The 13,669-nt window shown below is 39.2% G+C and overlaps 1 protein-coding gene across 1 annotated transcript in view; it reads left to right on the top strand.

Annotated features, from left to right (window-relative positions):
- LOC137240585 (carbohydrate sulfotransferase 11) overlaps positions 1-10,487 on the top strand; it is a 94,818-nt gene extending 84,331 nt beyond the window's left edge. The window contains exons 2-3 of the mRNA XM_067767059.1: positions 8,006-8,471; positions 9,983-10,487. Coding sequence (XP_067623160.1) covers positions 8,006-8,471; positions 9,983-10,212 — 696 coding nt within the window. The 3' untranslated portion in view covers positions 10,213-10,487. The remainder of the gene's footprint in view (positions 1-8,005; positions 8,472-9,982) is intronic.
- Positions 10,488-13,669: the final 3,182 nt, after the last annotated feature.

Genomic DNA, 13,669 nt, shown 5'->3' with positions numbered 1-13,669 from the left:
TATGTCCTCTTCATATAAATGACCTCAAACAAAAATATGCACTCGTATGCGAATCCGACCTCTGCTTATGACATAAAAAAATTAAATTTTAATGTAGCAGAATGCCAGGAGACTGGCGTGATGTTTTCCCTGCCATTACCGCTTAGTCTTCAGTGTTAAAGTTAGGTACACGTGTTTCCTTACCATGACTGCATCTCTGACCCCTCCAAAATAAGCTGAATCTAGAAACCTTTCCCGTATGTGAGACATATGGCTCCTGTATCAGCCCTTCTCAAAAGTCAGGAGCAGTTCGTTCGACGCTACTTTTACGTGTTAAGTTTTTCCGGTTTCCGGATTTCAGGTTTTTGAACATGTTGTTATTGTATCAACGATAAAGACATTCTCCGAAGGCCCTGGGAAGTGTTATCGATGTGGTTGGTCCTTTGCCGGACATAGATCCGGTAACAAAGCACCATTAAGGTACTAGCCCGACCATCTCGGGAACGATTTATATGACTACATTAAACCTTCAAGGCCATACATTCCTCCCCACCCCGTAGTTCCATGAGGAGCTTGGGGTCGCCAGAGCCTCGTCTGTTAATGAAACAGGATTTGCCGCGTGTAGGTGAGGTTGACAATTGGGTTGGAGAGGCTATATATTGCGCTGGCAGCCCCTTGAGAGAGTTGCGCTACACAACCCCTTGAATCCCGGTTTTTGAACATCCCTGGTTCTATCTTATTTTGCCCAAAACATTTTCCAAATCTACTAGAATTGTTTAGCCAAAAAGAAATAACGTAACTTTGTGGTAGACAAAATTTTACAGAAAACTAATTTTTTGGGGAATTTTGTAAGAAAAATGAAGCAATCAAAATTTAAAACTTTTGTAATACAAGTAAATACTGGAAAATAGAACTACCGAATAAGTGAGGTTATGTTGTTGACATCACCTTTATTATTACATCATGATTCATTTCATCATGGTGCTAAGCGTTTGAGTGTAAAATTTGTTAAATAAAATAAAATATTATTTTCAGAATTCGAATACGTCAATTTCGAAAAAATGGAATGCGGAACACCTATATTTGAGTTGAAATTCCTCGGAAAATTAGGTTAAGAACAGGCCTGCCGAAGATTTCTTTGAAATGACATGAACTTCTTCAACTAAAAATTTGGTAAAAGTCAGACCTGTAAAGTACTGAGTACATACTTGTACTAGTACCAAATAAGTACAAGTACTCAAGTACTTCAAATGTAAGTACAAAGTATAAGTACTACAGTACTTGTACTTTGAATCCGAAAGTACAAGTAGCTACACTTACGAAATACTTGCAAGTAAACGAAAGTGCTTTTTTTGATAAAATATGTCAGTTTGTTTCATAAATGAAAAATCCAAGTATGAGTAAAATTCATACTAGAAAGCAACAAGAAGTAAAACAACATATTAAATAAATATTGTATAACAGCTAACAATATTAAAGTAGTTTTGTGTTTGCCTTCATTAGTACTAGCTTTTCAAACGAAAAGTCCGTCATTGATTGCCTTCTAGGACTAGAAACAATGACTGCTAAGGAAAATAAACGCTCTACTGGGTCGGAGGAAGCTGTGGGAGTATTAATTTTGAGTGATAGGTCCTTCATAAGATGATAACTCTGAAGTATATTTAAATCTGTTGATGTATCATTAAAATACCTGTAAAACTTTCTTCAACCATTTTGTCAAAGTTAGGTGATCGTAAGGGTGCTGGTTGATCCGCTTCAAAACCGTTCAATACTTAACAAAGTACTTCAAAAGTACTTACAAGTATTTTACTTGTACTTCAACAATTCAAGTACAAGTACTCCGGTACTTATACTTGTACTCATTTTTCGAAGTATTGAGGTACTGATACTTGTACTTGTACTGGTACTTTTTCTTTACAGGCCTGGTAAAAGTCTAGTTGTGGGGTCGACTGCTAATACGCTACCAAAAATATCGAGAGAGGTGTCAAACGATGCGTCTTGACATCAGTATTAATAATCTGAAGGCGGAAAATAAAAATTTTAACTCGTTCAAAAGATATTAATGAGCAACCGAAAAATTACCTGCGGGTCCATCCGAAACCGGGGTGGGATCCATAGTATTTTTGCGCAGAACGCCTTTCTGCATTGGCGGCCTTTGGCCGCGCTTATAATAAATTACCCTGGGTAGGTCCAACATCGTCTTGGAGACCAAAACTATATCCGCGCAAAACACTTATGTTCACAATTTGGTTTTTTCTGGGTACACCAACAGTACAACAACCACATGAAAATCGCCAAATTCAACTGAAAATATCTCCAGACGGAGATAAAATTGTTGTCGAGGTCAATACGCGTCGTTTGACACCTCTCTCGATATTTTTGGTAGCGTATTAGCAGTCGACCCCTCAACTAGACTTTTACCAAAAATTTAATGGAAATTTTAAATAAAAAATCACAACAGTGTTTAATCTTAATTTTCGCGTACGGCTGTTGTTGTTGTTGTTGTAGCGATAAGGTTGCTCCCCGAAGGCTTTGGGGAGTGTTATCGATGTAATGGTCCTTTGCCGGATACATATCCGGTACGCTCCGGTACCACAGCACCATTAAGGTGCTAGCCCGACCATCTCGGGAACGATTTATGTGGCCACATTAAACATTCAGGCCATCCCCTCCCTCCCCACACCCAAGTTCCATGAGGAGCTTGGGGTCGCCAGAGCCTCGTCTGTTAGTGAAACAGGATTCGCCGCGGATAGGTGAGGTTGACAATTGGGTTTGGAGAAGCTATATATTGCGCTGACAACCTGAAGGGTTGCGCTACACAGCCCCTTGAATCTGGTATTTTAGTCGCCTCTTACGACAGGCATACCTACCGCGGGAATATTCTGACCTCCTAACCCGCTGGGGTTTCGCGGGGCTCTTCTCTTCCTTTATTCTTGTTTCACTGCAATAGGACGCCGTGCAACAAACTATTTGAACTTTAGGTCTAATTCATCCAGCGAAGCTTTTTTGTTTTTTGTGATGGTCAAATTGCAGTAAAAATATGGTTATGGCCTTTTTACCGAAATGGCCATAAGGTTAAACGGAAACTTCCTAAATTGCCATTACGTAAAATTAAAAAAGGTCATAAGTCACCGCACCGTTTTTCTTATGTGAGGTGATTAAAAAATTATATTTTCAAAAATTCAGTTTATGGTGCGGGCTTTATTGACGGTCACCGTGGTGTGATGGTAGCGTGCTCCGCCTATCACACCGTATGCCCTGGGTTCAACTCCCGGGCAAAGCAACATCAAAATTTTAGAAATAAGATTTTTCAATTAGAAGAAAATTTTTCTAAGCGGGGTCGCCCCTCGGTAGTGTCTGGCAAGCGCTCCGATTGTATTTCTGCCATGAAAAGCTCTCAGTGAAAACTCATCTGCCTTGCAGATGCCGTTCGGAGTCGGCATAAAACATGTAGGTCCCGTCCGGCCAATTTGTAGGGAAAAATCAAGAGGAGCACGACGCAAATTGGAAGAGAAGCTCGGCCTTAGATCTCTTCGGAGGTTATCGCGCCTTACATTTATTTTTTTTATTTATTGACGTCAGTTCAAACGTAACGAAATCACCATTTTTAAGTTCGACAACCTGACTAAAATTCCCTTTTATTTACAAGAATCTTACAACATACCTAGCTTTATGATTCCGGTGAAAAACTCCAAATTTTTGGTAGAGTACCCTAATATGCTAGTAAAAATTTTAATTGAACAAGTTTAACACGCGCATAACGGTGCGATCAGTTGATGCCATTCCTTGTGATTACAATAACAACGAATTGGACTAATCATATAGACCAATGCAGGTTATTTTATAAATACCAACTATTAGATACTAACGAGCAGTGAGTGAAAGCTTTGAAATTAATGTGTGGTAGTAACGTAAGTAAATTGAAATGTTCATTAAACGGATATAATAGAGTATTTCTTTTTTAAACGGTTTCATTTAGCTTGGAAGCCAATGGTTGTCGGGTGGTTGCCTATGCAGATGACCTCGCTATCCTAGTCAGAGGCAAATTTCTGGGCACCTTGCGCGATGTTCTGCAGGGCTACCTGGATACTGTGGTTGGGTTGGCTGAATTATGTGGATTGGCGGTCAACCCGGAAAAACAGAATTGGTTCTTTTTACAAGGAGATATAAGATACCCGACTTCAAGTCGACTTCAGAACTCTTTCGATTGGAGGGGTATCGTTGGTACTTACTGACAGGGTTAAATATTTGGGAATTGTTCTGGACAAGAAGCTGTTCTGGAGGCCCAATGTGGAAGATGGGGCCAGGAAGGCCGCGGTTGCCTTGTACTGCTGCAGGGGGGCTATCGGAAAGAGATGGGGGCTCTCGCCAGGAGTAGTACACTGACTTTATGAGATGGTGGTCAAACACTGGACACGGCGAGCACCTCCAAAATGTTAGTGTCAGTGCAACTGACGGCGCTTATTGGTATCAGTGGTGCTCTGAGAACAACACCTACCTTGGCACTGAATGTCATGCTGAATATACATCCAGTAAATATTGCGGGAAAGGCAGCCGCGGCCCGGTCGTTGGTCAGGCTTCGTGATATGGGTTATATGCTTTCTGATTTCGGACACTCTAGCCTTCTTACCAGTTTCGACTTTATCCCGTACAGGACGGACTATTGCATGCCGATAACCGCTCCCTATGCAACCTTCACCCCAGTCATTCCCCCGAGGGAGGAGTGGGGAAAAGGAATTAGCTGGGGCATGGGACCGGTTAACTTGTTCACGGATGGGTCGAATTTGGACGGAAAGGTTGGCGGGGGGGCCTTTTTTCAAGAGCTAAATGTAAGCCGCAAGTTTAAGTTGGCTGATCACTGCAGTGTATTCCAAGCGGGAGTTGCTGCGATTAAGGATGCGGTGGATGAAATGCTATCCAGCGCTACTACGGTTAGGGAATTTAACATCTACTCTGATAGTCAAGCGGCTATAAAGGCCTTGAGCTCAACTACAGTGCGATCGAGGGTGGTCTGGGAGTGCCTGACCTCACTTGCGACTGCATCGAATTATTTTACAATTAAGATTATCTGGGTCCCGGGCCATAGTGATATTCCGGGTAACTGTCAAGCGGATCTCTTAGCCCGAATCGGTACAACTGAGCCGGATGAAGATGGCTGTAGGGATTTCGGGATTCCGCTAGCCACCTGTGGATTGCTCTTCCATAGCTGGGCCTCGAGTCAGCTCAGCAAACGTTGGGCGGACACTACGTCTTGCAGGGTAGCAAGATCTTTCTGTCCGAAGGTGGATGGCAGGAGGTCTGCTGAAATAATTGGGTTCACTAAAGCTCACCAATCAATGGTCATTGGGGTTTGACAGGGCACTGTCTCATGGGTACCCATGCGGTACGTCTCAATATATTGGAAACTCCATCCAGCTGCAGCTGTATAGAGGATGATGAGGTGGAATCACCAAATCACTTTATGCTTGATTGCCCAACTTTTGCCAGAACTAGGCGAAATTATTTCGGTCGTGACTCACTTGGATCTACCGCGGAGCTATCCAAAGTTGGGATCGGGATTATTCGGAACTTTATCGTTGCTACCCAACGATTCTCCAAGTAGTTATATCTACGTCACCGTTATTTTAGTTTATTATATGTGGTATCACAACGGACCTTCATGTTGTCCAAGTGAGCTTCCCCTATCAGGGAAGCTACCACCCAACCTAACCTAACCTAACCTATTTAGCTTGACTTGACAGGTCGGCCGCACGGCTGCATGGCCGTTGTGAACGAATTTTGTAATTGAAATTTAAGTAATTTCCCGATAAGCTACAAGCTTCAAACTTGGAATATAGTTCAGAACTCCATGACAATGCAATAATAAGAAAAGTAAACTCCGATTGGTGGCGCATGGATTGAAATATTTCAAAAAACCGTGTTTGTGGTCCGGTTGGGCTCATATTTGGACCACATAGTACATACAAGAATAGAAAGAGACCTATGAAAAAAATCACCGCTAGGTGGCGCAAGGATCGAGATATTCAAAAAAATCGTATTTGTGGGCCGATTGGTCTCATATTTGGAACACATAATACATACAAGAATAGAAAGAGACCTATGTATGAAAAAAATCGCCACTAGGTGGCGCAAGGATCGAGATATTAAAAAAAATCGTATTTATGGTCCGATTTGGCTTATATTTGGAACACATAATACATACAAGAATAGAAAGAGACCTATGAAAAAAGCGCCACTAGGTGGCGCAAGGATCGAGATATTCAAAAAATCGTATTTGTGGTCCGATATGGCTCATATTTGTGAAAAAATCGTCGCTGGGTGGCGCAACGATTGAGATATTCAAAAAAGTCGTATTTATGGTCCGATTTGGCTATTATTTGGAACAAATATTACATACAGTCCTGTAGAAGTGACATCAAAATACTTTGGAGTTCGAGGAGGGACAAGCATACGTGCGCAGAGTCGAGTAAAGTCTTTAGAAGGATTATGTATTGAGGACTTAGATTGTAACAAATTGTTAGGCAAGAGTCCGTGTAATAATGAGTCACTAAATGAACTAAATAGAATGAGAAATAATAGGCAATTAAATAAAAACTAAAAACTTGAAAAAAAATAATTAAAAAAAAATTTTAAGTTAAACGGTTTTATTGGAAACAATACTTACATGAAGTAATAATAATACTAAAAGCTAGAAAATAATTAGGTAGGTCCTAGGTACTAGTCATCGCACTCCTCATCAATCTAGGGCGTTGATCAGACAAAAAAAAAAAGCGTCGGGCGCGTGAAATTTCTAAAAATTTGAGGCGTAGCATAACCTGATTACGGTTCAGTTGGTCTTACTTATGACTATCAATAGAAATTTGACGTGTCCAACGCTTTTATTTAATTGTCTGATCAACGCCCTAGATTGATGAGGAGTGTGATGACTAGTACCTAGGACCTACCAAATTTTTTTCTAGCTTTTAGTATTATTATTACTTCATGTAAGTATTGTTTTCAATAAAACGGTTTAACTTAAAAATGTAATGGCAGCTATGCACCGTCTACAGGCTTTACTGCTACCCACCCGCTTCTCCTCTGACTTTTAACTGCTGGCTTAGTAATTTAAAGCTCATCTCCGCAACATATATATGATAAAGAGAACACTAAGACTTCCTTCAGTTTAGGGAACCTCTTATTAATGCACCTTTAGATTTATATACAACAATGCATTTTTCTTTTTTTCCACTGTTTTGCTCCAACTGGGTTTAATTGATAACCATTTAACCCTAACACAATTTGGACCAAAGTTCACAAAGTACAATCAGTAAAGCAAATGCAATGCAATGCAATGCAGTGTTTATGCTATTCGAAAACTATTTAACAAATACGACTCGTATGTCCACTAATGTGTATACACACATATATGTACATTAGGGTGGGTCAAATTTATTGTAGACAAGGCACATCCAGTTTCTGAATCTATGGGTCATACTGAGTAATATTGCCCATGAGACCATCGGTCTGAAATGAATTTCGAGCCTCCCTAATTTTGTTAGAAAATATTTATTTTTTAGAAATTTTTATTATTATTTTTGTTAGAAAATATTTTGGGCTATTTAAAAATTGAATTTGCAATATGGAAAAGTAAAATATTCGTCGCTACTATTTTTCCCCATTTTATCGCTTCTTTTTGGGGAAAATCGACGAATTTGTTGCAAAAATCGAGGAATATTTTTCTTTCCCTTATTGCAAATTCAATATTTAAATAGCCCAAAATATTTACTAACAAAAATAATAATAAAAAATGTCTAAAAAAAATATTTTCTAACGAAATTAGGGAGGCTCCAAATTCATCTTAGACCTATGGTCCCATGGACAATATTACTCAGTATGACCTATAGATTCAGAAACTGGATGTGCACCTGAAGTTTTTTTTTCCCCATAAAATTTGACCTGCCCTAATGTACATATATGTATATTCATATAAATTTTATTTACTACAACTCTTTTTCTCTCTGGTTTCTTCTACTTCTCACATTCACAGGTGGCATGCACAAATTGGAAGCGGGTTCTAATGATACTCACTGGAAATTGGCAGAATGGTACCGACCCATTGCAAATACCTAGCTCATTGGCACATTCTGTTGGCATGTTTCAAAAACTCAATTCGCTCAACGATGAGGAACGCACTCAGGTACTCTCGGAATATACACGCTTCATATTGGTGCGCCATCCATTGGAACGTTTACTCTCTGCATATCGTAATAAGTTAGAAGGCGATTCGGCAAGCGCTCGCTACTTTCAATCTCGTGTTGGCCGTCAAATTGTTAAGGCATTTCGTATCGGCGCTAATAATCATTCATTGGAGCATGGTGATGATGTGAGTTTCGCAGAGTTTGTGCAATATTTGTTAACACCTGAGCTGAGCCGCACAAATCAATCATATAATGAGCATTGGGAGCCTATCTCGAATCTATGTAATCCATGTGTGATGAAGTATAATGTGATAGGTAAGTTGGATGTGTTTTTATGTTGTTCAGACTATAACCAGAACCACTTTTTCGATATCGAAAATTTCGAAAAATGTGACAATCAAAAAAAGCACTGAAAGTGATGAAACTTGAATTCAAAGGGAGAGGAGATAAACTAGAGACTGGAGACTTGAAATTTGAAACCCGGCTCATCGGTCAATGACATTGCAACATGCATAGCAAAAACTTCAGAAGGGAGAAAAACCATTATCATCATCCTACACAATTTGTAGGAAAAATTAAAAAGTAGCGCGACACAAATTGCAAAAGAAGCTCCCCGGAGGTATATTTTGTGCACCAAAGAAGTTCCAGTCTTCCTCCACCTATGCCTCCCAACTCAGTGGAAGTCTCTTCCTCTGCTTCCAAAGACAGCAGTATACGATATACACTGTTGTCTTCAAGGACAAGAACATAAATCTTCCGGAGAACTGTTCTCCCTAGCTATAGTATTATCGCTCAAGCCATAAAACAGAACAGGCATTATGGCATACTTAAAGAAGAGTCCAATACAGCTTTGTTGGCAAGAGTGATTTTTCGTTTGATTTTTAAGCGTACATTATTTTAGTCGTTAATGCTGGTTTCAGATAGACCACGTCCTTCACATTCATATCCGCCAACATTGCCATGGCTACCAAGCCGCAAAAACGCTAATTTGATGGCAACAAGTAATTCGTCGTGCCATCGTTGCCACAAGACTCACGAATAAGCTTTGCAGAGAACTTAAATTTGCAGTAGATTTCCCAGATCTGAAGCTGCATTAATACGGTCCAAGCAGCTCAGAACTATTTCCAAATAATTTCGGAACTTGTTTAAGATTACGTCGGAATTGTTTTCGGGGCTATTTATGGATGATTTTCAGACCAACTAAGTATTCAACTACGTAGGTATTTATAGCCAATTATCAACCTCACCTGCCGAAGCTCCTGATGGAACTAGGAGGTGGGGGCGGGATGGCTCAGAAGATTCGATGATGCTTGTTACCGACATGTACCGGATCTATATCCGACAAAGGACAATCAACAACGATAACACTCTATATCGGTACAACAACAACAACAAACTACGTATATTTCGAGACTATCTAAGATTAATTTTGAAATTATTTTCGGAATCGTTAGGGGCTCATTTTGTGACCATCTCCGGACAAGTTTGGAATTATTTTAGGGTTGTAGATAGACCCCCAAATCTCGGAAACATTTCTGAATTGTTTTTGTTTTCCCTTAGTCCTATTTAGGAACTATTTGGAAATAATTTTCGGTAGTTTCGGAACTATCTAAAATTTGAGTTATTCTCTCGCAACTTTTAGCGAACTCTGAGATGGATGTTCTTCAAAACAATTTTGAGTTAGACCGTTTTGAAACCGTCAGTCCATCTATGACGATCCATTATTCAGGCGCTGATACATTGTTCAGTTTCATGCAAGATGGTGCATTTTCCTTAAAATTTGCAAATAACACCAATTTATTTTTTCTTTCTTTTATTTTCTATAGGCAAATATGAAACTTTACTCGACGACTCCTCGTTGGCATTGTATTTGGCTGATGCAGCTAATCTTACATTTCCTACTGGCCACAAACCATCAAGTACACGCGCTCATTTGCGTTCCTACTTCGATCCGTTGCCGATAAGTGCAATAAGGCGGCTCTATGAAATTTATACGGATGACTTTCGGCTCTTTGAATATGGTCTGGAAGATGTGTTGGGATTTGAATTTGGTTAATGATGGCCCCATGCTCTAACGTGCAAAAATGGTCTTTACCCTATTTTAAGAAGCAAGTGAGATATTTTTTTTACAACAATGACGCTTTATATGCAAAACATTTGTGATTAATGCATTTTTACGAAATCTTGCACAATCTGCATTATGTTGTAGTCGATTGAGGTTTTATAAATTTTGTAATTAGTTTTAAGTACAAATAACCTTAAGTATGTATGCACAATAAGTTTTTAGCATAATTAACTGAGAAAATAAAAATTTGTTACATTTTTCAATAACACATTTTTTTATAGGTGATACGATAATTAGTATCGTACCCGCCCCGTCAAGCTCAGCATCAGAATACCGTGCTCTGGGAGTATTCTTGATAAGAATTCAAGGGCGTATGCGAACTAAGAACACTAAACTGAAAGTTTAACATCAACAACATAAAGTTCCTCACCTTCATCTAGACTCCCTAATTTGTTCACTAAGTGAACGGTTTTCGCAGCAAAATAATCCTGCCTTTTGTTTGACTACATTGCATCCAAATATTGTCAAAAAGATGAGTCTTAAAGACATTGAAAGCAAACTTGCCGATGCCAAGGTTTTTTATAATTTATATTGTATTACTTATGAACTGGAATTGTGGTACAAGGTTTGCCAAAATCAGGGACCAACAGATCTTGTATGTGCCTTCGAGAAGACAGCATTCCATCCAAAGAAAAGAGAAGCACTTGAAATTCTGCTTGCAATGCCCTGCACAACCGCAACTGTGGAACGATCCTTCAGCACTCTAAGGAGGGTAAAGACGTGGTTGAGAAAACAATGGCATAATCTCGTCTTATTGGTAAACTCAGTTTTTTTTAAATATATTTATTGTATTTTTTTTCAAAGGTTTATGTATGCTGAGTACTCACAGAAAATTGGTAGCGGAAAATGATACGGATATAAAAGATCTAATTTTAGATGAATTTACAATAAATCCCCGAAGAATTATACTTAGCAGGTTTTCTAATACTCAGAGAATGAGTAATACAACTTAAAATACATCTCTGTAATTAAATAAAGTATGTGGAAAAATGCAATTTTGTTGAATCTGAAACTCAATTGGGGGATCACGTTTCTAAAGTAATTACACCTTGTACTAACTATTAAATTAATCTATCGAATTCAACAAAATTTTGAATTACCAAATCATAGACATGGTAGATATTTTAGGAAGCTCTTGCTAAATAAATAAAAAATTTAACGGACTGCTAGAGCCCACAGCTGGGTCTATAAAGCAGGCTTCACTTTTACCTAGACGTCATTACTTTTTATACTTATAAATACGCTATATATGAATCTGAAAAAAAAAAAAAAAACAAGTAAGGCAGGCTAAGTTCGGGTGTAACCGAACATTACATACTCAGCTGAGAGCTGTGGAGACAAAATAAGGGAAAATCACCATGTTGTAAAAAGAACCTAGGGTAACCCTGGAATGTGTATGTATGACATGTGTATCAAATGGAAGGTATTAAAGAGTATTTTAAGAGGAAGTGGGCCATAGTTCTATAGACGGACGCCATTTAGGGATATCGCCATAAAGGTGGACCAGGCCTGACTCTAGAATTTGTTTGTACGATATGGGTATCAAATGAAAGGTGTTAATGAGTATTTTAAAAGGGAGTGGGCCTAAGTTCTATAGGTGGACGCCTTTTCGATATATCGCCATAAAGGTGGACCAGGGGTGACTCTAGAAATTATTTTGTACGATATGGGTATCAAATGAAAGGTATTAATGAGTATTTTAAAAGGGCGTGGGCCTAAGTTCTATAGATGGACGCCTTTTCGAGATATCGCCATAAATATGGACCAGGGGTGACTCTAGAAATTATTTTGTACGATATGGGTATCAAATGAAAGGTGCTAATGAGTATTTTAAAAGGGAGTGGGCCTTAGTTCTATAGGTGGACGCCTTTTCGGAATATCGTTATAAAGGTGGACCAGGGTTGACTCTATAATGCGTTTGTACAATATGGGTATCAAACGAAAGGTGTTAATAAGTGTTTTAAAAGGGAGTGGGCCTTAGTTCTATGGGTGGACGCCTTTTCGGGATATCGCCATAAACGTGGACCAGGGGTGACTCTAGAATGCGTTTGTACAATATGGGTATCAAATGAAAGGTGTTAATGAGTATTTTAAAAGGGAGTGGGCCTTAGTTCTATAGGTGGACGCCTTTTCGGAATATCGTTATAAAAGTGGACCAGGGTTGACTCTAGAATGCGTTTGTACAATATGGGTATCAAACGAAAGGTGTTAATAAGTGTTTTAAAAGGGAGTGGACCTTAGTTCTATGGGTGGACGCCTTTTCGGGATATCGCCATAAAGGTGGACCAGGGGTGACTCTAGAATTTGTTTGTACTATATGGGTATCAAATGAAAGGTGTTAATGAGTATTTTAAAAGGGAGTGGGCCTTAGTTCTATAGGTGGACGCCTTTTCGGAATATCGTTATAAAAGTGGACCAAGGTTGACTCTAGAATGCGTTTGTACAATATGGGTATCAAACGAAAGGTGTTAATAAGTGTTTTAAAAGGGAGTGGGCCTTAGTTCTATCGGAGGACGCCTTTTCGGGATATCGCCATAAAGGTGGACCAGGGGTGACTCTAGAATTTGTTTGTACAATATGTGTATCAAACGAAAGGTGTTAATGAGTATTTTAAAAGGGAGTGGACCTTAGTTCTATAGGTGGACGCCTTTTCGGAATCTCGTTATAAAAGTGGACCAGGGTTGACTCTAGAATGCGTTTGTACAATATGGGTATCAAACGAAAGGTGTTAATAAGTGTTTTAAAAGGGAGTGGACCTTAGTTCTATGGGTGGACGCCTTTTCGGGATATCGCCATAAAGGTGGACCAGGGGTGACTCTAGAATTTGTTTGTACTATATGGGTATCAAATGAAAGGTGTTAATGAGTATTTTAAAAGAGAGTGGGCCTTAGTTCTATAGGTGGACGCCTTTTCGGAATATCGTTATAAAAGTGGACCAAGGTTGACTCTAGAATGCGTTTGTACAATATGGGTATCAAACGAAAGGTGTTAATAAGTGTTTTAAAAGGGAGTGGGCCTTAGTTCTATCGGAGGACGCCTTTTCGGGATATCGCCATAAAGGTGGACCAGGGGTGACTCTAGAATTTGTTTGTACTATATGGGTATCAAATGAAAGGTGTTAATGAGTATTTTAAAAGGGAGTGGGCCTTAGTTCTATAGGTGGACGCCTTTTCGGAATATCGTTATAAAAGTGGACCAGGGTTGACTATAGAATGCGTTTGTACAATATGGGTATCAAACGAAAGGTGTTAATAAGTGTTTTAAAAGGGAGTGGGCCTTAGTTCTATGGGTGGACGCCTTTTCGGGATATCGCCATAAACGTGGACCAGGGGTGACTCTAGAATGCGTTTGTACAATATGGGTATCAAATGAAATATGTTAATGATAA

This window comes from Eurosta solidaginis, chromosome 2 (assembly GCF_040869045.1).
Source record: "Eurosta solidaginis isolate ZX-2024a chromosome 2, ASM4086904v1, whole genome shotgun sequence".
In the NCBI taxonomy this organism is placed as follows: domain Eukaryota; kingdom Metazoa; phylum Arthropoda; class Insecta; order Diptera; family Tephritidae; genus Eurosta; species Eurosta solidaginis.
This window is presented reverse-complemented; position numbering and strand designations above follow the sequence as displayed.